The sequence below is a fragment of the Zootermopsis nevadensis genome, unplaced genomic scaffold (assembly GCF_977971745.1).
Source record: "Zootermopsis nevadensis isolate Lab colony 2312 unplaced genomic scaffold, Znev_1.0 Znev_ptg000020l, whole genome shotgun sequence".
Classification (NCBI taxonomy): domain Eukaryota; kingdom Metazoa; phylum Arthropoda; class Insecta; order Blattodea; family Termopsidae; genus Zootermopsis; species Zootermopsis nevadensis.
Window position 1 is genome coordinate 9450811 of NW_028259152.1, and position 25789 is coordinate 9476599.

The following is a 25789-nucleotide window of genomic DNA, read 5'->3' on the forward strand; positions in this document are numbered from 1 at the left end:
TAGGGCAAGCGTTCTTGAGTTTCGTGCGTTTTTGTAACGTTGTGTTGTAGTGGTTCGGCGATTTTTTTAAACCTGCATAAATGGCAGATTTTAAGGAGCAAATAATCTGCATAAAATTTTGCTTTAAGCTTAAAAAAACTGCTGTAGAAACCAACCGCATGCATTTGGTGAAAATGCTGTGGATCAAAGTAAAGCTTTTTTGTGGTACAAAAGCTTTAAGGATGGACGACCGTCTGTCGACGACGATGAGCGTTCAGGACGACCATCGACAAGCAAAACACCGGAAAACATCGCGAAAGCGAGAGAGGCTATGGTTGCAGATCGTAGACGAACAATCCATGATGTTTGTGCGATCGTAGGAATATCGTACGGTTCCTTACAACGCATCTTGTCAGACGATTTGAACATGAGACGCATTGCTGCAAAATTTGTGCCGAGACTGCTAAGCAGCGACCAAAAAGAACATCGCTTTGCTGTCTGCACTGAACTCAAAGATGAAGCCAGAGATGACCCCAACTTCATTTCCAAGGTCATAACCGGTGATGAGTCATGGGTTTACGGTTATGACCCTGAGACTAAGCAGCAGTCGTCGCAGTGGAAGTCGCCAAATTCACCGAGGCCAAAAAAGGCACGTTAAGTTCTCAGCAATGTGAAGTCCATGTTGATCGTTTTTTTAACATCCAAGGCATTGTCCACAAGGAATTTGTCCTCCCCCCTGGTCAAACTGTCAACGGGAAGTTTTGAAGCGGCTACGGGAGAGCATTAGGCGCAAACGTGGGAGAACAACAGCTGGGTTCTCCACCACGACAAGGCGCCCGCCCACACATCGCTCATGGTTCAGCAGTTTTTGGCTTCCAAAAACACGACAGTGATTCCCCACCCACCCTATTCGCCTGACCTCGCCCCCTGCGACTTTTTCCTGTTCCCCAAAATGAAATTTCGATTGAAAGGCCGTCGTTTTGACACAACTGAGGAGATTCAGGCAGAATCCCAGGAGGTGCTTAAAACACTCACACTTGAAGACTCCCAGGGATGCAGGGAATAATGGAAAAGAAGCTGGGATCGCTGTATCCATGCCCAAGGAGACTACTTCGAAGGAGACGGTGGAAACTAGGAGTTATGATAAGCAATTTTTTATGGGCAAATTCACTGAACTTTTGGGTAGCACCTCGTACGAGTATAGTTGCTTATTCGTTACATAACGACTGTACGTATGCGCAGGCCTATATATATTCACTTACAAATAAGTTCTTACTTTACAGACACTAAATATATATAAAAAAAAATTACGTCTCTGTTTGTCCTGCGTGATAATGAAGCATACAATTCAAGTAGGCCTATTTGAATGAGGCGTGCAAATAAACTATTTGGACAAAGAATGATTATGTAGTCACATCTAACAAGCTGAAGATGTTACGTAACAATGAACAATTATTTGCACGACATAAGTAATAATGCTAAAATTCTTAAATATAATATATTATCACTGAACAAATATAACAACGTATTTTAAACTTTAATATTTAAGTAATTTAGGCTCATTTCTTTAGTTAGAAACTTCGTTATTCATTACTTAATTTGTGAGGGTTTTTAAGTTAAGGACTTACTTGATTAGATGATTTAGTTACAAAGCCTAAGTAGATAAAATCAGTTTAATTATTTAACACGCAAATTTTGTTCTTAGGTGGATAATTATTTAATTAGCTTGATATAAGTGGACTGGCAGTTACTTAACTAATTTATGTACTTTAATAGCTTACTTCAGTCAGTCAAGGAACATTCTTGTCAAGTTTTATCCTAGGAAGTAGACGGAAATAATTCAGGATCGCGTGTAATGACGAATACAAAGATACCATCAGACGTGAAATTAGCAAAATAAGCAGATCTTGTCGCATTCAGACCTTGCATAATTCGAATGCCAGTGATTGAATAATCGCGTTGGGTGGCATTGTTTACTATCTGCTAGATAAAATTACATGTCACGCCTAAAATAAATGTCCATACATATTTGGCACAACGCCTTTGATAGAAGTTACCAATATATGGTTCGTGAACCACTGTATTTTGTACTTTCTTTAGGTAATGACCGTGGGTTGATACAAAATGCAGAACAGCAAGAATATTCTCGGTAAAAGTGAGATAAATATGCAGGTAAGAACCCAGTGTTTCAAAATAAGTATTATCAGTCAGTAACCCCGCAAGTAAACATTATCCCTCGCAATGACCAAAGCGCATTTCTTTTCTCATAAAGATTTTGTGGAAAGCAATCAAAAGAACGCTATGCATTTGGTGCAGAGTGGGGTTGACCGACTATATTCGTGTAATTCTTGGCCGATTTCGGTCGTGTCAAGTGGTAAAGAACCGAATTTACAAGTATTGGTAATTATGTCTCAGAGCTGGGGGCGAGATGCTTCACGCAATACTAGCAATGCTTAAACTGGAATATGTGACGACACGAAAACTGTCTCATGCTGCTATTTTGATTGGCTGTCGTATAGCCCAGCGAAGGTCACTCTTCATGCGAAAAGAAACGAAGTGTAACAGACATTCGCTGATTAACGAAACTTTACTTGTTTCTTAATTTAAATAATTAAAATTACTATACTTTCAATGACTTCCTTTGCGATGGGCAGATTCCCCATTAAAGGTCTTACCAGATGCCTAAATTAATCATTGTTTCAGAATGACTTCTGAACTGGAACACTCTAGAAGTGTAACTAACTCTGGTCACAGCTGAAGAAGAAGAAGAAGAAGAAGACATAGCATATTAAACAAATAAATCATAAACTCAATTAAACTGATGGCTCTTGAGAAATTGATAATCGCTGAGGTGGTCAACAAATTTAAAATATTTTGTAAAACCCAAAGGTTCATTAGCATGTTCTGATGATCCAAGCGCAGACCATATCCCGATGATAGCTGACTGCTATTTGGACACAGATCTTACTGACGCCCAGTTCAAGTGACCTACAACAACACGTCAAGATTCTGACTAAAATTCCGTGTACGTTTCTCACCTCATCGATGTGTGCTACATGTCTCGACCACATGATTTTCTCGATTTGATCACGGCAATAATATTTCGAAGGCCTTCAATATAGAATTTACGTCTTAATATATACGGTTACACAAATAAACACAAAATATACTCGAACATTCATGCAGTACGCATTTCCTCCTGTATTTTATAGTCATGTTCCATTCTTTATTGCCTGGGACATCCATTGCTTACTGTTTCTTATTAACGCGTATTGTTTCCTTATTGCACTACTGTTGCAACATGTAACACAGACTTCCAGACTGTATAACGTCTTATTTTCTATTGTTCTTCTTTCCGATGCCAACATCATTTTTATGCGAAATTAAATTGATTTAATTTTATAATGAATTTTTCTCAGGCTACCAGCTGTGTAAGGTGGTTTAATGAAGAAAACACCAACGTTACGAGAACCATTTCGTCTTCGTCCTCAGGGTACCCTGAGGACGAGGACCAAGAATTCATTATACTTAGTCGCCGTGAAAGTTTCAGATCATGGTTTTATTTTACTATCCCTCGTATTTATCAGTAAATTTTCCCTAAATAAAGTTACTGATAATTGAAGTTGATGAAATCTGTGAAATTACAGGACAGAAAACCATAAAGTGACCTGGACACTTTCCGGATGACCAGAGTTAGATTGCCGACAAAGCATGATATTTCTTTTGGACACCACTGCGTCCAGATTTGCTCTGAGACTCTTTCCCTGAATTACAGTGGCCGATGTGTGAAGCTGACTTGACTAATCAGCTCCATGTAGTCCCGGCGTCTACACTGTCTAGTCCATTTAAGTTTCCCAAACAAAACTTTGTATGGAATTATAATTTATCCCATATGTGTTACATACGTGCCTATCTTATGCGTCTTCATGCAGTCACTAAAATAATTACAGAAGAAGATGAAATACAACGAAAAATGGAACTGAATATTTTGTGATTTTCACCAAACATTATAAGAGAGATCAAAATCAGGGAGGACTAGAAGGGTGGGGCACGTAGTACACGTGGGAGAGATAAGAAATGGATACATTTTGGTCGGATACCTAGGCGTGGTTGGGAGGATAACATTAAGATGAATGTAAAATTAACAGATTAGGAAGATGTGGACTAGATTAATCTGGCTCAAGATATGGGCAATATGAGGGCTATTAGTTTGAAGTTTCGGGTTTTAAAAAGTGTTGTCAAGAAGAATTTTGTATGGAGTTCATTGCTCAACTTTCTGGATTCTGTAATTATTGTTAGGGATCTGTGTGATTAATTCTCAACCATCTTCAATCGGCGTTCTTTGTTCAGAGTGAGGCCAATTTTCATGCACAATCTTTGATTCCTAAAACGTAAAACAGTAGGGACTTCAGGGCCACATGCTACCTCAGGTCACGCGTCGTGAGGAGATATGTGTGGCACACATACGAACAGAGGGTGGGGGACACCATATTTTATCTCATATTGGGAACAGTCATAGTGACAGTCGCTCATAGGCAGTCAATCGGAGATAGTCGACTGAGTGCCTGCGTTTGTCCGTTACTTGTTCGCCTGCTACACGCATGCGTACAAAGTTCTTGTGTCGGTCAGCTTCGCCAGTAAGAACTACTATGAATTTGTGACGTGTGGTGGGCCTATAACAATACATACTTAATGAAATGTTTAAAAAGTTAAATATAAGTGTATAATTTTATTTTGACGTTAAAACGTAATCAGAACGAGAAGAAAAGAAGTGAAATGTTTGGTTATAATTAAGAAGTTCAGGGAACAATTTCATTTTTTAAGTTAATATTTACGAAACACAAATTTGAATTTTTTTTTCAAAATTAACCTAGCAAATCAACAGAAATGTATTATTATTTTAGTACATTAAAACAGAAGAACAAAATCAATTTAGCTTACGTTTGTAGCCAACTAAAACCATTAGTTGTAATAGTTCTGATGTCGTGTAATTAATTTAACGTCACTTAATGTAATTAAAACTTATTACAGGATCGTCAAAAGACCTTGGCAGTTGCAACAGTTTGATTATTTATTTGTATGTCATTAACGACGAATACATTCACGGAAGACGGGTCAAATCTGTGTGGTGTCTGTGTGTGCTATTAATTGACTATTGAATGGTTTCTGTGAATTCCAATTAGAGAAGAAATCAGCACACCGTAAGTATAATTCTTCCAGTTTTGAACTAACTTCATAATGCATGGTCTTCATTGAAAGTTGATAGTTTGCTCTGCATTTATGGATTTCGAAACGTCTGACCCTACACCAAGTCAGTTACACACAATCAACTTACTCAGGATCTATTTATCTTAAATCGGCTTCAATATTATTTTTTCACCTATGTCTAGGTCTCCATAATGTTCTCTTTCCTTGATGTGCCACATTCCGTCTACAGCTTTAAAATATAATTTTCTTATAACTGACGTGCGTACTATAATAGTACCTGCCCATATATTTTTTCTTTATTTAATTACTCAGCTAATAGTAAATTTAAACTGATTTTGAACCTCCTCGTTGTGTAAAGTTTTCTGTTCTATTGTTCGTTTTTCTTTGGCCAAAATATTCACCTCGGAAATTTGTTCAAATCGTGACATAATATCTGTGACAACAGATATTCCCACGTGCATCCCACGAGCTGAATGTCCATCTCTAATCGGCACACGCACTTATCCAAAAGTTAAGAAAACATTACTTGACCTTCCATTCTCTAACAAGTTATGGAGCCTATTATAAAGGCACAGCGTAAATAGTAAAACGAAAACATGCAAGTGATAATTAAAATATTTTGATAAGTTAGCACTTTGGGACTAGGCCTTGACTCTTGAGCTCAATATATTAAAATATCTGTGTGCTTGATAATATGTTTGTTTTAAACATACTAATCGACTATCTATATATAGATGGTATTAACTCTTTAAAAGTCCAGTGATAATTGTTTTTGCCAGCTGCATCAACAGTCATGCATTCTGCCCACAGTGTATTTGTTAATTTCGTATTGTTCTAAAAACGAACAGAGTTTATTTTCATAAACAGCGTTAACCAGTTGATCTCTGCAAAACAGAAGTGTAGTGTTTTCATTGTGGTGCTAATAAAATTTGTAGATATTATTAAATCAGCTTATGGCTTCTAAGTGTTAATATCCTGAGGGTTAAAAAATATATGTTCACTCCTGTCGTATACGAAAATAAGGCAATTCATATTACCACTCTTGTAACTAAGCAATTTCATCGCACTGATGATGGAGGCAGCAAGTACCTCTGAAACGTTGCTAAATTTATACCACACTAAACGGTGCTGCAACCCAGAAGATGGTCACCCAGACAACTTCCTGCAGGCGGTAACCCCTAGATTTGTATTCAAGAAGTAATTCTAAAAGGTTTTCCTCAAACGAACACCGATAAGGCATCTCTAAATAGTCCACGACTTACATACTTTCCATAATCATCTTTCGAATTCGTTTCTATGCGAATATCATAATTAAAATACCGTCTTTATGCACTCTGCACATATCCTTAATCATCAGCTAGTCCTGGTGTTATAAAACACCAGGTTAGGTTCTGAAGGGAAACCATCGTGCCTGGATCTCCGTCAGTCTGTCGAAAAGAACACATTCATCTTTATATAAAGTGCGTGACTGAGAAAGAGTACAAAGAACGGTCAAATAGAGCGTAGGGCGCTGATATTGTTTTTGTTGCAGTGTTTTTGTTGTAAGCTGTATTAGACCAGAGCAATAAAAAGAAAACAAACAGAATCAAGAGAAAAGAGAAAATCGCTAGACATAGAAACGAAGGAAGTCGATCTTATTAAGTAATTTTAGAGTCCTAACACCAAATTACTATCTTCTTAGCTTGAATTAGTTTAGGAAAAATGATTATGAATCAAGAGCTAAAAATGATCAGAAGTGAAACAATCGTGGTCTGGAGAAACTGAGAAAAACCACAAGTAACTCAGAATATTCGACCACAGACCGAAAATAAAACTCGCAACGTCTCGAATAACAAGCGGAAGTGGTTAACCAACCGCAACGGTAGGTCCAAATTAATTCCTATTTCATATATATTAAACTAAGCAAGTTAATTTCAGACTGCTCCTTATATGCATCGTCTCGAAGAGAGGTTTAAGACTATTGGTTAACCATTTGAAGCAGAAGCTCGTCCGAATATTTAAAAGTTCAGTTCTAACCTCAAAGAAAACACATTTCACCAATACAAAAATCACTTAGTTAATTCTGTTTCAAGAAATAATCCTTGTTTACTTCGTGAATAACACGAAACTCATAAATATTAATACATTCTGCGGGATAATGCAGAGCTAGTGATTGTTAAATCAAGTGGTGCAGATAATTACCACTGGGTTTAAGGGGTTTGAATAAAATATCGGGTTTTACCTGGAGGGTGTGCAAGAATCGAAAGGAATCCTCAGTCAGGGTACCTGATGTCTAGGTCGAAACAAGAACATTCAAGATTGTTAATCGCTACACAGAGGCTGTTACTAGAACATTTGGAAAAGAAAAGAGAGAAAAAAAAATATATATATATAAACGCATCTACATATTACACGTTCATTTCAAGCAGCATGCAAGAAACTTATAAAGCATTGTAAGATAATATTTATAACAGTTCATGAGGAAAACACTATGTATATTTCCTTTATAAATCGTAAGCTGACCTTTTCAGATATTGAACGTAAAACATTAAATATTTATCTAATAAATGTGTTTAAATGAAATGCTCTTACGTGTGCACTTTGCAATCTTCGTTAAACATTCGTCGACTGACAATGGATTAGATAAATATTTCTCTCAGATAAAACCAACTTTGTACAGCGTAATGATGATGATTTTCAAGGTCTTCAAAGGCTGTGTACGAATCCCAAAAAATGAATGTATTTATTGCTAATGATTTACGAACAGTTGTTATAGAGCGAGAAAGCATATCATTGCATAGTAATTACCACAATTAACATAACAGGATATTAACTCCGCACGGGGTTGTGATAACTATGTTTACTATCTGCTGTAACGTTTAGCAACTAAGTATTTCAGGCATTCAGACTACAATACTTCTGTGTTGTTGCGACGTGTTCTCTGGTGGTAGAAATTTACCGACGTCTAACAAGTGCTTGAAGCTATTTGCTAGCCATCTTCATGCTCGTCACCGTAAAAACTTGAAATTTCACACAATTATCGGGACACATCGCTTTAAAAATAGGTTAGGTTAGGTTAATGTGTGTGTAGATAAATGACATAATAATTGGAAGTTATTATATTTTATGTCAATAAATGACAAATTATTATATTTTTAAAGCGATCTGCCCCGATAACCCACAAGTACCTTTCCTTCTTTTCAAGATTTACCTTCTTCACTCGGAGTCCGGTAGCTGCCAAGTTTGGGGTTAAGCCCACACTGAAGACGAGATTATGACGATAACGTGTTGGCTGGCCCGGCCTGTCGCACACCTCGTGGTTTTGAAGCATTTGAGGAATAATTAATTGACATGTCAGAACCGGAAGATATAGCCTTGTTTTGTTCACCGTTACAAATACAAACGTTGTAGGCCAACCAACTAACTAACAATCGATAAAGCCACAACACTTGTTGCTTCCCATTTTCCCTTCGACTCTTACTGTTAAGGAACTCAGGTTCGCAGATACATTTCGTCTATTATATTGGAGGGGAACCTGCCCCAGTAACAGTGTGTCCACCAAAAAGTCTGCATGAATAGCACTGGGAATAAATCGGGGCTCCATCGTTAAAAAGCCGATGAGTAATACAATAAACTATGAGACAGCCACAAATTCTGTATGGAATATTGTTTTGTAAAACTTATAAACATGGAGAAGGTTCAAAACTCTTGAGATTTTACTGGAGACGTTCAAGTAATGTACGGAAATACATGTATGACCCTTACTTAACTTTTTCCAGTTGCGAATACTGTGCTCAGTATAGTTCTTCGTTATCAAAATATCCTCAGATTCTGCTCCTCCCACGTTGTCCGGGCTTCTTTCATTCATTATTTACATTTTATTTTTTCCGGGAGAGAACACTTTGACCTACAAAGGTTATAACAACAGACTGTCTTCTGAGGACTTCAAAGTTTGTACTTTTCATCAAATATTGCTAGGATAGTCAACTCAAATATAACGATAGGGGAGGGGCATGAGGGAGATGAGAAATGTACACGAAATATTCATGAGAAAGCGTGAAGAGAAGAGACTGTGCGGAAAACCTAGGCTTAGATTGGAGGATAATATTAAAATTGATTTTAAAGAAATAGGCTGTAGGTATGTGTACTGGATTAATGTGGCTCAGGATAAGCCAGTGGCGGACTCGTTAACACGGCAAGGAATTTAGTGACAAGCTAAGCGTCTGTCGGCTTCTCAAAAGACTGCTACATGGAGTTAGTTTTGCTTGCTTCCGTTTCTTATTTATTATGTTTCGTCTTTTTTCCTTTTCTTTGTTTCTTCCTCTTTCCATTCACCTTTCCTCTTACGAAAGCCCGAAATGATACGGTTTTTTCCGGACGCGAATATCTCTCTCGAACACGATTTTGGCCACATTTCTGCGACGAGAAACTCAGAACAGACACGCGCACAACCGAATACAAAGTCATCCATTGTGAAATAGATGTTTCTCATTTAGATTATAATCGTCTCTTCTTTTTCCTGCGACCTTTATTCCATTCTTTATGGGTGAGTGGATTTTCAGCCTTGCAGGGAGACGTGATGCACCGTCCGGCGACATAACACGTCTCAATTGATTTAGTTTGTAATGGACATGACTCCTGACCTTATCATCTACTATCAGGGTAAACACTCCTAGTATACGGTCGCTTGTTTGATAAACCGTCTATAAACTGAGTCCTATATGATGCAATTTCCCGAATTATTCAGAATCTACGGACCACGAAGATTCAGTTCTATAATCACCAAATGTCCGCCATTAAACCCTATCCTGAGGTATTTCAATTACGGTTCCATTTTGTAGAATTATTTTTCTATGATCCATCAAATATTAAACTCCCATTTGCACCTGTAAAGGGGACCATTTCCGTAAAATGTTTAAACTAACATTTTACATTCTTGAATTACAATTAGTCAAAGTTCTGTGTGTATGAATCATGTAACTAAAATCAAACACCTAGAAGTTTCGGACATACCCTGTTACCACAAATGAGGCACTGATAACCGAGTCATGGCGGTATAACCATTTCATCCGGGTTGGGGGAAATACCACCTGAATAGAGCCTGTGCACAGGCTGAGGTAGCACTCCTACCACCGGACTTGCTGCTATTTGGCCAGCGACCAAATAGGCAGGACAATTATATTGTTTTCAAGTTTTAAAGAAATACAACCGGACAGCTATTAACGATTACGAATAAATGGTAAAAGAAAGCTAATAAAATCCCAAACCAACCTTTGAACTACAGACAGAATGGAAAGAGAAACCTGAGAAGACCGTTAAAAAGATGGAATGAAACCGTAACAGGCCGCTTGGCCTAATACTTGATGAATATGATGATGATGATGTTTTACAATTTTACACATCCTGTCAATGTCCTGTACTTCGTGGTACTACAAGGGTTCAAGTTTCTGTTCATCTGCGTAATGAAACATATTAGGAAAATAAAAATTTGGCATAAGAGTCTGTTTATCTAGCCTGTGGTTCTGTTCATTTTTATTTAACCAACCACTATTAGCACTTGCATGAAGTGTTGAAAGTCGTATTGCTACACTCTGAAAGCATTATACAACAACGATTTCGTGTCTTGGGTTGAATGTCACTACAAATGAATAAATTAGCACGACTTGGTACCAACTGTACTGTTTGATGTACAAATCTAAAAGATGACCTTCAGGGACATGACGATCATGTCGAGATTCTTCACTATTGGCTTATTTATCTAAACATTACAAGGAAAAAGTCTTATTGAAACAGTGCATAATGTTCCCATAAGCCAGGCTAAATATAAATTAACATGCATATGGTAAATAATTCTGCAGCAGGGTACAAGACAAGAATTCAGCCTCGGATGCAGTAAAATCCCCAACCCTGCTTCCGCCCTTAATCGTCGTCCACAATGACGTCAGTGTGTTGTTAATAGTTATTTCTGCAAAAACGCATTAAATCTTTAAACAATGGGAAGTTCGTTTGTGCGCATTCAATTTTATTCGTCTCATCTCTAAAAATATTCAGTAGATTTCGATGTAATTTGGTTTGACGAATTCACATTTAAAACTGTTGGGCGAAATTCAATATGGCCTATACCGGATTCCACGACGTTTGAGAGCGAAGTACACGATGTGAGAGAGAGGGTCTGTCAGTGGAGTGGGTAAGTAATGTTACCGAAAAGAATCTACACACAAAACAGACATTGAGCAGGATTTGAGGTTCTCGCAGCGAACAGTACAAAGACGGCTGTCATTATTTTAAATGCATTTGGCGAGGTACGGAGCTAAATAAAGCTATTAACCGTTCTTAGCCACAAGCTTAGTAATACTGCTTTTCAGTCTTAACTATCTCTTTTTTGAAGTATCAGGCAAGTCTTCGTTACAGACCGTTCCGCATACATTGCCTTAGATCATTCCGATCAACATGTGTGTTGTGGTGTAAACACGTTGCTGTCCTCATGTTCTAGTAAAAGGATTCATGTTTACATCGTGCTGATACATTGTTTTTGTACATTCTGGTGGATGATTGCCACCATTTCAGAGGTACCTGCTGTCTCCATCATCAGGGCGATGTGGCAGCAAGTATCTCTGAAACGTTGTTACTCTGCTCAGTTCAGTAAAATCACCACCACGTGGAGCACAGGAGAAAGGGTGGGGGTATTGTTTGCATGTCCTCTCAAACATCGTGAAATCAGGTATAGCATAACTGGTATTTTACATTAACTTCCACAACTTTCTCAGAGTGGGTTACTAACACAGAATATTTAAACAAAAATAGATTAACAGGTCTCTGAATTCCCTTCAACCATCTAACTCTTAGTCTTTGCCTTTTCTTTCTACCTGGTGGCATCCATCTGAACATTTGTTTCGGTCGTCTGTTATTATCTAATTATATGACTTGGGTTGTCTTTCACTGCGAGGAAATAATATAAAATTAAAGGGTCTGGAAACAGAGCAGTCGCAATAGTATTTGAACCTCAAAACGGTGAAAAACCTGGGAAATACAGGATATCGACATATATATGTATAATTTTCTTCGCCTTTTTCCAATAAAATTGATATTTCACTCAATATGAAAGCAACAGCTGCATGAATACCAGCATGCATTTCGTGTGTTGACGCCATTTTATTTTATAATGGCATCTGGTAAACTCGCCTAAATATGAATATACGCTTCAATTCACGATGTTAGAATTCAAGAGAATTGACTACTGTGAACGAATATAGGACTGAACTGGCTTTGGATTTGTTCAATGGCTGCATTTGGTTTTTGCGTTGTTCAACCTCACGGCCCCGCTACCAGAGAGTTGATGATGATTCAGTCACACTGCACAAGCTTCTAGCACGTTGTACCTTCGGTGGTGCAACACATTACAAAAGTTTAGCTTTTGTCACGATACCTTAGTTTGAACACGTGGTTAATAAATAACTCTGTCGCGGACAATGATTCATGCTCATAAAAGTGTAATAGTTTTGACCACTGACATTTTCATAACTACGCTGATAAATTATCTAATACATAGTAAAAAAAACGTACTTTCTACGAACGTCATTAATGAAACGACTGCGAACTCAGGGTCAACGAAGAGGCTGGCATCCGTCAACAGCTGACAACGCAGTGATTTCACTGCAGCCTTGTGAAGAACACTCAACCTTCAAAGGACAATAATTCCTTCGCCATCTGCAAGGGCAAACGTCTTTTCCTGAATCAATTTCTCCTTTACTTCCAAGGTAAGTTGGTAGGCGACAAGTAATAGAACTATTTGTCACTGCATATAATTGTTGTCCATTTTCTTAATTATACACCACACTCTGAAGACGTAAGATATCCTTAACCTCAGCACTGGAGTCCCGGGAACGCATTGTGAAGGGTGCTGCCCAGATCAAGGTTGACGTAGACGAAGAGAAACGTTCCGCCCTTGCCGGAAATCGAACCTAAGTCTTTCAGTCTGTAGCCATCTTACTGACCAAGTTATCCTGGCTGCCTTTCGTTATGATATTCGGAAAATGACTCACTGCCAATTGGTACAATTCTTCTTCTGAATGCACGTATACGGCCTGTTCTATTTCCATATATCCTCCTTGGCCTTTCTTGACTCTGACTAGACAATATTCTATCCTAACCACATCACATGAAGATCTTAGCGCATAAATCGACGAAATCAATGCCAAATTTAAATTCTTGCAACCGTGTCCCTTTTTTGCAGCTGATAACTGCTTGAAATCGGTAAGGCCGTCATTTCAGCCGGCTTCATACCTCCATGAGCAGATGTTACAAACAGCTCCTGTGTCCCCAAATTGTTACCAATCTTCTTATTGTCTTATTCGATACTTCCTCGTCAGGAAACGTGAACAGCAGCAAACTATTTCGATACAAAATAATGTTCTAGGAAGAATATTTAAAACCTGACTCGTCTGTCCGTGTATCCTGCGAACCGAAACTTTGAAAATACGATCTTTAAAACAGTTGCGACTGTGTTCTGCTGGCTAAGGGATATGCAAATGACGCACTGATAATCTCGGTATCAGTGTTGTGGAAACGCTTACTAGGCATGCATTCATTTGCTGAGACACATGAATACAAACAGTTGTCTTTCTGTCCTTGGAACTCCACTTGCTTCTTTATTTATTTGAGAATGATTAATCTTGCGTCAGTCTCATAGTTTGTAGGCCTATAACGTCTGCTATGAAATTAAAACAATTTGTAATTGTGAGTTGCTAGAGAGTGGAAGAAACGGATAAACAAATGATTGATTAGAGAAGAAACAAAACAACGTATAAATCAAATTAATAATAAGATTTGAGAGGTTTACACCAAATCCGAGGGAATTATCTTTCCCGAGTGTGTTTTTTGCTGTGTCGCTTTTGGTAGGTTCGGGCAAAGTCATAAAGGTTCATTTTTCGCTATGAATACGACACATCAAGACCAATGTCTCCTGCGAAACTGGTGTAGGGCTTGTAATTCTATCTTTTGTGCACATGTTAAAATATTTCACTGTATGTGCACAGATTTTTTTCAACATTTTCTAAGAGCTGCATAAATATTGTGTTTCTGGTAGGATATGTGACAGTATTCCTTGTAGACCACAGTCACAGCAAAGTTCTGTCATCCATTACGTTGAAGGTTAAAATCTGTTAAACGTCAGAGGCGATGCATTGGGCAAAGTGAACAAAGTGAGTAACTAACTATTATTCACTTTGCCCAGATTATTCGAAGCATAAATTTAAAGTTGTACATGGTTATAAACTGTATCAAACCCTTCTTTCCTTCATATTCAGACCCGACTAGCTATTATCATAGGCCTTTCAAGGGTCACTTTTATTTAATTTCGAATATATGTCAACTCATTATCATCTGTTGGGATGTTGAGTGGTCATGACTTGAAAGTTTTGTGTTTGAACACCCTAAGTGTTGTTTTACTTAAATAAGCCGCATTAGAAGCCCAGTGCATGACTCAGGATAGAAGCATTGCATAACACTTTAGTTAAATTCGGTAAACCCAAAAAATTAGTCACGCTGATTAAAATATATTTTTAAAACGTACAGAAAATGTTGTAGCCTATAAGAAAACATTTATCCTAACTCATATCCTCCACAGAATTACCTGAGCTAAAAGAATTATTTGTATTTTGTTTTAGAGTTCGCTTTAGAATTCGTTAGAAAATGTTAAGAAAATCATAGTTTAATTACACTAAATAGAACACACGCTAATGATGTCACTTCATTAAGCGAAAACACGAATTTCATAAAAAGAAACACAGGAAGTGTATTAAACGCTAGTAACTTAACTCATGAGACACCAAGTGTGTTACAAAACTGCAGGACGAAATCAAAATATAACGGCAGGTAAGAAATTACATCAGAATGTGGCTATATGCAAACTTTTGGAAATAAAATAATGGATGGAACGTCGGTAAACTACTGCCAGACTACACGGCCAAACAACCCAGAAGACAGCATCTTCAAAATAATGAGTCACATATCAAAGGAAACATCTGTGCGAGAACCCACTCATTATTTAACCGTGCTTAAAACTTGACATCAGATGAGTAGAAGTCAGAAATGGTACTAGTACTGAAAACCGAAGTTGGGGAAAATTTCAAAATACATTTTACGGAATAGATAGAGGCACAATTGGTGAGTCATCTTAAAGAACCAGACAGCCACTTTATAGCACTACCAAGGAAGGGGTTCTTATGACTGAAATGTGGTTTAGCCGAAGAGACACAAATTCCCTATACATTTAGAGATGAAAGCAAGTCTCTTGGGAAACAATTTATTGCCAGTTTAAGAAAGCGCGTCCTCAGTCAGCAATTCTAAATGCTGAATCCGTAAGTTGTACCACGACGGTAAGATTCAATAAACAAGTCTCAGTATTATACTTAAAGTTGAGAGATATTTCTATGCGTGACGCAAATTCGATACAGACGAAATGATAGTATCACGTGTCCATGTTAAGAGTGTCCTTTTGTTAGGGCTGAAAATCAGGTGGAGAAGCTAACGTCAGAAAAGTGAGACCTCATTGTGACTTATGTCTGTACCTCTTTGTGATATTAGTACAAACTCCTCAGCAGAACCTCGTGGCGATGGTTTTTGTGGCTCTCTTCTGTCACTACAGCCAGTTGCCAATTTATTTCCTTAATCTTCTGAAGGCAGAATGTCTTCAGTTTCATTCTTTTCTTTGCTTGCAAAATAATTTTCATGAATATCACCTTGTTACTTGGACATGAATTTGTAACAATGTAGAGGCAAACGTTCAGCCTCGCGGACCGGAAGCGAACTACGAACCCGACGTTGAAAGGCGTTCTGGGTGGTAGATTTGATGTGTCATTTAGCCGCTATTTGTATGTAAGGACATGTTTGAAATCTTCGTGTTTACAAACAATCCTACACGCTCTTGCGTGGCTTGAAATAGTCGCGTTCCTCAGCACACCAACAGCGAACTTCATGCGCATGCGCACTTCGCCTATTCCTATTCGAAACACACAATAGTTCATCATTCTGCATTAGCGCAGCGCAGTGTGTGCGCGAACTGTATCAAAAGTTGAGAAGAATTCGTCGTCATTGGACCTCATCCTGAGCTAGTTCAAACCTATTATCGTCGTTTCACAGTCTGTTTCTCTGTGATCAGTTGTGATAAAGGAGATGAATGTTGATTATCAATATCATTGTAATTGTCTCTTGTTTCCACTGTCTGTCGAAGCAGACCTTCAAAAAGACGTACCCATCAGCGCACAGCCGTTATAAAACGCGGTTTCAACACATGGGCTCACACCCAGTTCTCCATTAGTTTCCTAGTTTTCTCTTGTTCCTTTAGTACTTTATAGTTTATACATAAATTATTATATTAGTCGGGTCACTAGTAACACACCCTTCTTATCAAATATCATGCCGATTGCTTCAAAGAGGCAATGTTTTAAGGACAACATTCATCATGACGTCATGGCGAAAGATCAAGTCAATTCTTCGCGTAAACAGACGGTATATTTGTAATGTAACGACAGAGACAACAGTTGAATCAAATGGTATTGTTATTATCTCAAAGGGAATAAGCCAAATATGAAGGAGAGGAAAAATGTATACAAAATATTTTACGGAAATCCTGAACGGCACAGAACAATACTAACGGTATTAAATTCCATCTTATAGAAACAGGGCTTAATTTAACTGAGGATTGAGTCAAATGGCGAACTTATGTGAGCAAAAAAACAAAGAAATTGTTAACTGCCTGAGAAATTATTAGTGTTTAAATAAAGACAGTGTTCCATACACGTTACTTGCCATCAATAATATTTTTTCTGTTGTCACAAGTTTATTTCTTTTCTTGGTACTTCTCCCCTTGAGTTTATGATGAACCTCACCACTCAGGCTTCAAGTTTCAGACTAACACTTCCGTTATTACATACGATGTTCCTAGTACAGATGGTTTTGTGGCGATTATACTGAATGCTTTCCTTGCACTATTATTATCATCACAAAAACATTTCCCACTGCAGCAGCGTTGTTCTATATTCCAAAAAAATAAAAATAAATAAATTCCTTAACGAACATTAAATGATTTGAACCGAATATATTTTCAAGACCGGTTCCACCTTAATGGTTGAAACCAGGTCTGTGGAGTCGGTACCAAAATCTCCGACTCCGACCCAGACTCCTTCATAAAAGCTCAATATGTACTAATGGTGTTACGTATGGAGTGTCGCGCTGTATGGAGCAGAGACTTGGACACTCAGGAAGAAGGAACAGAAATACCTGGAGAGTTTTGAAATGTGGTGTTGGAGAAGAATAGAAAAGATCAGGTGGACGGATCGAGTGACCAACGAAGAAGTATTGAGGAGAGTCAACGAGCGAAGAAACATTCTGCAGGCGATTACACGAAGGAAAGCTAACTGGCTGGGACATATTATGAGAAGGAATGGGTTACTGAGTGATATCATCGAAGGCCAGGTTGAAGGAAAGCGAGGACTGGGAAGAAGACTGATACAGCTAACCAACGATCTGAAACAAGGAAAGACGATGAAGTTTCAGGAGTTAAAACGAGAAGCTGAGAATAGAGAAAACTGGAGAGCTCTTTTTCGGCAGAATAATGGACCTGTCGTAAGACAGAACACTAAATAATAATAATAATAATAATAATAATAATAATAATAATAATAGAGAAAACTGGAGAGCTCTTTTTCGGCAGAATAATGGACCTGTCGTAAGACAGAACACTAAATAATAATAATAATAATAATAATAATAATAATAATAATAATAGTTTCGGCCCCGGCTGAAACCAACATAGTTGTGAAGGAGGCTGAAAAACGGACCAAGTATCAAGACCTTGTGTTTGAGCTAAGACAGCTGTACCCAGGATTCACTGTCAAATTAATCGTCCTCATAATCGGAGTTCTTGGAGGAGTCAAGTCGTCACTGCTGGCTAACATCAAGCTCATTCCGGCATGCCAGCGTAACGCTGAAGCACTACTCAGCCGGATGCAAAAGGCCGTGCTTCTTGGGTCGCTCCGACTACTACGGGCGCACGACCCCAACTCACTGTAGCCGCCCATCTCGTGGTTCGAGCCGTGACTACAGTTTCATCTGGGCTGCAAGCATCGGAGTTATGACGGCAACACGCCTGAAGTTTTTGGCTGCTTGTGGACCAATTAAACAATTCATAATAATAATAATAGTAATACTAACCTGACATCGTTCTCATCGATACCTCTGGATGCACCATGTATGTCATCGAGTTTTCGGCCTCGGCTGAAACCAACATAGTTGTGAAGGAGGCTGAAAAACGGACCAAGTATCAAGACCTTGTGTTTGAGCTAAGACAGCTGTACCCAGGATTCACTGTCAAATTAATCGTCCTTATAATTGGAGTTCTTGGAGGAGTCAAGTCGTCACTGCTGGCTAACATCAAGCTCATTCCGGCATGCCAGCGTAACGCTGAAGCATTAAGCCGGCCATTCACGATCGCTCCATTCGTCCAAATGGCGCGGTGTCGCTCCAAAATTGTACTGTGAATGCGGAAACTCAAGTCCATTGGCGTGGCGCGGTGGGCTCGTTTGGATATTCTGTCGAGCCATAATCCATCCGATCGCTCCATCACTCCATCGCGCCATCGTATCGTGAGTGGCGGAAACGTGGTCCATTCTCATGCCAGTCTGCCACGAGCCTTCGTCCAGTCAAGTCGAAAGTTGCATAATGTCGGGGCGTGATTTCGTTATTGATGTTATTGATAAATATAGAGATTAAAATATATAAATATTTAAAATAACCGTCAATCACAATAAAATTTAAAGATTAAAAAATTAAAATATCATATTATGTTCCCTATCGAGTACTCGATTTACATATGGAACTTACACAACATGTTTCGGCTAAAAGTAGCCATCTTCTGGTGTATTATATATAAACTTTTTACTGAATTGCTTTTTACGATTTTAATGACTTTTAATGATTTTTCTTCTGATGTCATTAAAATCGTAAAAAGCAATTCAGTAAAAAGTTTATATATAATACACCAAAAGATGGCTACTTTTAGCCGAAACATGTTGTGTAAGTTCCATATGTAAATCGAGTACTCGATAGGGAACATAATATGATATTTTAATTTTTTAATCTTTAAATTTTATTGTGATTGACGGTTATTTTAAATATTTATATATTTTAATACTATTCACAATATAACGCATCTACAATACCTTAAATATAGATAGTTGCCATGTATTTTACAAATAAGTTAAAATATATTATGAGACATGTTTCGCCTCTTAAGTGGCATCATCAGTCATGTGATTCACGAACTAATTGAAACTAATTAAATGTAAAAAACTAATTACATTCAGAAACTAATTATATTTTAACAAATATAGTAATAATCCTGACCTTACCTTAAGGTATCCTTTCAAACACTGCAGTATTGCCCTGCAAGTCTCGGGGATAATTACTCCTAAACGTTGTGGAGAAATAGCTGTCACATAATTCAGTTCTTCATAGTTCATGCCTGAAGCCAAAAATCTCAAAAGTCGCTGACAATCTTTCATGAGGACTGATGCATTGTCTCATATTCGTGTCCTGTTTTTGTATCACAGGCGTGACTAGCCCCAATAAGCGGAAATAAGCACACTCATCCATTCGTAAATAGTTTCTCCAGTCTGACGGCTCCAAACTCAGTTCACTAATTAAATTGACGTGACTTAAATTGCTTCTGTTTAAGAGCCATTGCTTTGACCACTTTCGTTTTGGTTTCCTCCTTTTAATATACAGGCATACTGCCGTAGCTAGTACCAATTCTTCGTCCATCGCAAACACCACGCACTTCACAGAGGGACAACAAACCGCGACTGGCGTGACGCGACCGTGAATGTAGTACCTCTTTGGACGACATCCGTTTGGACGTCATCCATTCGGATGTCATCCATCTGGAGCGATCGTGAATGGCCGGCTTTACTCAGCCGGATGCAAAAGGCCGTGCTTCTTGGGTCGCTCCGACTACTACGTGCGCACGACCCCAACTCACTGTAGCCGCCCATCTCGTGGTTCGAGCCGTGACTACAGTTTCATCTGGCCTGCAAGCATCCGAGTTATGACGGCAACACGCCAGAAGTTTTTGGCTGCTTGTGGACCAATTAAACAATTCATAATAATAATAATAATAAGGGTAAACCTACTAAAATGGTATATGGCACCATAAGAGATTTCATCACCACCACGTGAATCATCAGCCTACTTTTTAGACTTATAACCTATATTTAAATATACGTCTAATGCTTATTGCAGAAATCGGTTTATTTGTAGGCAGTTTGTATTCTTAAGGTACCGGAGCCAAAGTTACAAAGCATTATTCCCACACCATTGACTCAACGCGTCGTTAAATCTCTCTAAGCGTGAGGCCACCGGCGGCTAACACGGTATAGAAATTGTTCTTAAGATTTTATATCGAGGTCGGAGTCGGTACATTTTTACCGACTCCACAGCCCTGGTTGAAACGTCCGCCATGTTGTTGTTATCGATTATAGAAAATTACAAATCAAAATTTTAGGATGACCTCCAACGACATATTATTCATACCAGCGTGTATGAAAATCGATTGATCATTTCAAAATTTAAAAGCTCCCCCTCCACACACACAAACACACAGAGCTTACTTTTTTATTGAGAAGGAAATTTGGGAAATCTAGCTTACCTACAGATTCCATATAACATATTTCATACTTAAAGATTACTGATATGGCGACCACGCAAAACTCCGAGGCTAAATATGACAAAAGCAACGTAGTAGTAGAATTTATAGTCAGAAATGGATCACTAAATTAAGAGTCGTAAGAACGAAACATCTTAAGTAAAGTTGGCGTCACAATATATTCCGAGAATTAAGCAAACATTAATTGGCCTAGCAATCGTACCAACCTAATATTTAGTTTACTTGCTGTTTGTTGCAGAATTTGCCCCTCGTTGGGCAAAATGCCGGACACATGCGGCCTGGGTCCCTGCTTCCGACCGACATGGCTGCGAAAGTACGCAACGCCCCGCGCCTTCCTAGTTGTGTATGGTCTACTAGGCACTATACAGGCGATGGCGTACATTTACTTCGTGGCCACGCTTACCACCCTGGAGAAGAGGTTCAAAATTCCCAGTAAGACGACAGGTAGGTCTATACACTAAAGTGACTAATGTCAGAGGCGAGAAAATTTGACCTAATGCAGGTGATGATGTTCAGATATAAATAAGCGACACTTCATAGGTATTTAAGTGCATTTATTAGAACCTGATTAGAAGGGAACACATTTCTGAGGCCTTAGAACACGTAACTGAATTTCATATCCAGTTCCAAAAACTGCGTGTGAGTTGTCACCTTTAGAACCCCGATCAGAATGTAGAACATAATTTAAAAATTAATTCTTAGACTAATAAATTTTCATTGTTATGCCTTTTGTTAAATCTCTTAAGTATGTTCAGTCGATGCAAATAAATGATAAGATGTAAGATTTTTGGTTTTCACAGCGGTGAGTATGAAGATTTCTGTCTTCTGGGTTGTTGCGCTGTGTAGTCTGGTCGATGTTTACCAACGTTTCAGAGGTCATACTGCCTCCATCATCAGGGCGATGAGTATGAAGATTTCTGTCTTCTGGGTTGTTGCGCTGTGTAGTCTGGTCGATGGTTACCAACGTTTCAGAGGTCATAATGCCTCCGTCATCAGGGCGATGAATCGACCAGACTACACAGCGTAACAACCCAGAAGACAGAAATCTTCAAATGATAAGATATTTAACAATTTTGAAGTGAAGAATTTGCATACCGAGGTTCTCCACCTCACTACCAGTTTAAAATCTCACCGTCCAACCCCCATTCGGACATAATAATGGCCTGTCTTTCCACAGAAGATAGGAAAATATCGTATGGTAATCTCAGGAAATTAAATACCTAGGATAGACTCTGAATTGTATGTGTTGCAGGCATTGTAATGAGTGGCAATGAGATCAGCCAAATCTTATTATCACTGACGCTGTCATACTACGGAGGGCGAGGGAACAGGCCAGTGTGGATCGCTTGGGGCGTCGCTGTGTCTGGATTATCTTGTTACATCCTGGTTCTGCCTCATTTGGTACACGGGCCAGGAAGGGATGCACTAGCTCTCACCGAAGAGTACCTGGACACGCACTTTTACAACATGACGCCCGAGAATCGAGGTCGGTACTGCACTAAGTAATAATAAAAGATCTTGCTGTATGTATACAGTATCGATATTTTGTTCACTGATTCTCGCGTTGTACACACTTTTTAACGTGAAATCTGAGAGTTGAAGGCGGTATAACATATAGTAAGAACAGAAACATCGTTCAATTCTAAAGGATTTTGACGACGGTAGTTTACACTTAAAATTATTCATTGTCAGGACTTCGTCTGTTCTTTAAAACCACAACGTTTCGGAGGCTGGTTCTGTCTCCGTCTTCAGGTGAGAGGTACCTACTCTGTTGGGTCCCTTAGATAGAGCTAGTCTCTGTCCAGACGATGGAAAAAGTCCTGACAATGAATAATTTTAAGAGTACAATCGTTGTGTTTCTGCAGTGGGTTTTGCCGTGTACAAATGATGCTTGAGTGACCCATTATTTAGGGAAATTGCGTTACTCTATTTCAGACGACTCGCTGGCTGTGTGTTCCGCTGATAGCTACGACAAAATGTGTGGAGACATGGCATCTATGATGCCCCTCGTCCTCACCTTCTTGTCTCAGTTCGTGTTAGGGATAGGATCAACACTGTACTACGCCCTGGGACAGCCCTACCTCGATGACAACGTCAAGAAGACGGAAACACCAATGCTACTAGGTACATATTACCTAATTTCATGCAGGATCTGACTTGGAAAGTTGAGTGTTATTCAAGTTGCAAAGAAAGTCAATGGTTTTATAGAAACAGAATGGTCATTATCAGGTTCACAAACATCTGCCATTGGATATTATTCTGAGTCACATAAAACCAATGTGTACCTTCACATCCTACCGCATTCCTTCTTCGATTCTTTCGTGTCATTTTTTGTTTCTTTCTTCCCTTTATATTTATGCGTGTTCTTATGTCTTTCTTTGCCTGTTTCTTTCTTCCTTCCCGATATTCTTCTTCAGCAATTCATTAACGCACATTTTAAGTACACGTTCACACGAAATGCGTTCCCACTTGCGATACGAAAGTCCTATAATATTTCAGATAATACTATAAAGAACAACACGAATCAAAATTGTATGGACAGAGAATACTAAATATTTAAACAGATTACTTTCTGTTAAACTATTGTTCCTTTTTTTCGTTTACACATTAAATTTTCCGTCTACGTCTATTAGAGATAATTATAGTACACTTGTCTTCGGTATATATTTATGATAAAAATGTTTCGATAAAAACAGTTTTCTTGCAGTAAAAGTTAGTTACAGATTTTATTCTATATGTACAGTTAATTTTGGCCTACTTCAAACTATATACGCCAAGGACTCTCAACAAGTGGCCCGTCCATGCTCTGTGAGGTCCGCGTATATTTTTATAATATTATGTATGAATAAAAATATTAGCCTTATATCAGAAAGATTAATCAGGCAAAAGTATTATCAAATCTCTCTCACTAGTGCGACTGATATTCTTAAAAGAAATAATGAGTAGCGTGTGATCTTGTTTGCGATAATAGATGTGATTTAATATCATTTGTAATGAACATTGATCGCGTTTGAATCAATTTTCCTCATTTACAACGCTGAGTCCCGCAAGTCAGTAAGAAAGGGTTAATATGTCCCCTGATCTTTAAAGTGTTGAGAACCTCTGACATAAGAAGTATCTCCCATTACGAGCACCTTCTTTGGAACATATCCGTAAACAAAAAACGCCGAATCGATATCTTATCATGTCACTAAGAAATTAAGGTCATACTACGATTAATCAGCTACTTAACTGAGAGTTTTGGTCAGCTTACCTCGATATTTCCAAGCAAAAAGGGAAAATGCCTTACAATAGGCCACATACGAAAATTAACTGAACAGAACAAATGATGAAACACCAGTTACCTTGGATTGTAACGTCGCTTTATGCGCAGAATTTCAAACGCCGTTAATTTAGAAAACTGTTCTTGGAATGGACACGGACAATAGACAGTGATTTGATCTCTACAAGACGTTGACCTACGTACAGTGATAAATTCTTGCACGTAAAGATAAATTCCAATTGGAAGTTACGTCTGAGGGGAGACCTGACCTCGACCTTCAAACACAAGTGCCGATCTGCGCAGGCGCACTGACGTTCTAAAACGCGGTATAGAAAGACCGGCTGCATCTCAGATCGCCATTGCTTTTCTAGCTTTTTAGTGTTTCGTGTCATTCTTCTATTTTAAGGATTTCATACTTTTTACATAATTTAATACCGGCAAATACCAGATTGATCCAACAGTAAGAAGCAATGTTTTATGAAAGTATTCAGCATACAAGATGGCTTCAAGGTCGAGTCAATTCTCAGCTTAGACAGACAGTGCTACCAAACATTGCAGGTCTCCTTGACCTTTAATGAATTTAAACTACTGGTTGTTAAACGTTCTCACCTTGCTCCACCTTATATTTTACCTCTCCACAGCCTCCTTTTCAAAGAACACGTTTCTTTTGTGGTTTTAAGTATTTTATTAAAGACATCTTGGTAGGTGAGAAGCTTACCTCACTTTGTGCTGTCAGATTTTAGTTTCAATTGCTTAAAACCCTGTGTGGTTTTTGAGACGAAACTGGTGTTCGTACAAAACACTTGGACCCTTCGAGAATCCATACAACTATTTAACTAAGTGGTACATTCAAGAATCATGAATCTGGACTGCCCAAGTGCAGTCTTCATTGACCTGATGACAGGTGATCAAATAATTCCCAAAATTTCTCAAAAACATAGGCCTGCTGTTTATCACCGTATTCACAAAACCCTCAAATCCATGTTATATCATTTCCATATTCACGCTATTTATGTTTTATTCTCCCTTGTATTATTATACCTAGATCTCTTTGGTTGAAGCGTTCTAACCCCAAATCTGTTATGCACTTAATATTCCTTAACGTGCATGCTACATATCTCACACATCTCAACTTCTGTTTATCCTAAAAAGCTTTGAAACGATTTGTTATGTAATTTGTGTCCTTTGTCCTGTTACACCTTTTAAAGCATATACATGGTAAATGGTAGAAATCAGGCATCACATGTAATAAATTTATGTCACAACGAAGAAAAAATTTAAACAGAGAAACCGAAAGAAAACAAAAAAAAGCAAATATGTGATAAGTGATAATATTATGATAAAGAACAATTAGCTGATATATTAGAAATACATAACCACAGAGATAAGCCTTCCAAGTTTCTTACTCTGAACAGTAATCAGCAGTTCGGATGCCTTACTTTATCACGACAGTGAAAATACTTTTCTTAACTCATTAGCCAGAATCTTAATTAATTTCACATAGAAATACATCATTAAAAGCTAATACGAGTGCATATATCAAACTTCATCTTATATATAAAATTACGTACATATGTGTGTATAATTGTAACTCGAAAACAGATAACCAATTTTCATCAATCTTGGCATAAAACCAAAAA

The 25789-nt window shown here is 38.2% G+C and overlaps 1 protein-coding gene and 1 long non-coding RNA gene across 4 annotated transcripts in view; one reads left to right on the forward strand and one right to left on the reverse strand.

Annotated features, from left to right (window-relative positions):
* The first annotated feature begins 4497 nt into the window (after nt 1–4497).
* The window catches only part of Oatp33Ea (Organic anion transporting polypeptide 33Ea), a 32687-nt gene continuing 11395 nt past the window's right edge, over nt 4498–25789 (forward strand). Inside the window, exons 1-6 of one of the 3 annotated variants that reach the window (XM_087351700.1) lie at nt 4498–4646; nt 5011–5180; nt 12769–12923; nt 21126–21331; nt 22140–22373; nt 22823–23011. In XM_087351700.1, coding sequence (XP_087207826.1) covers nt 21148–21331; nt 22140–22373; nt 22823–23011 — 607 coding nt within the window. In that variant the 5' untranslated portion in view covers nt 4498–4646; nt 5011–5180; nt 12769–12923; nt 21126–21147. The remainder of the gene's footprint in view (nt 4647–5010; nt 5181–12768; nt 12924–21125; nt 21332–22139; nt 22374–22822; nt 23012–25789) is intronic. The other 2 variants (XM_087351699.1, XM_087351701.1) reach the window with 2 other exon arrangements.
* Nucleotides 7896–18990, reverse strand: LOC147873283 (uncharacterized). The gene is made up of 2 exons (XR_015535898.1): nt 18379–18990; nt 7896–17691 (listed from the first exon to the last, which is right to left on the reverse strand). It is a non-coding gene; the product is annotated as an uncharacterized LOC147873283 (long non-coding RNA).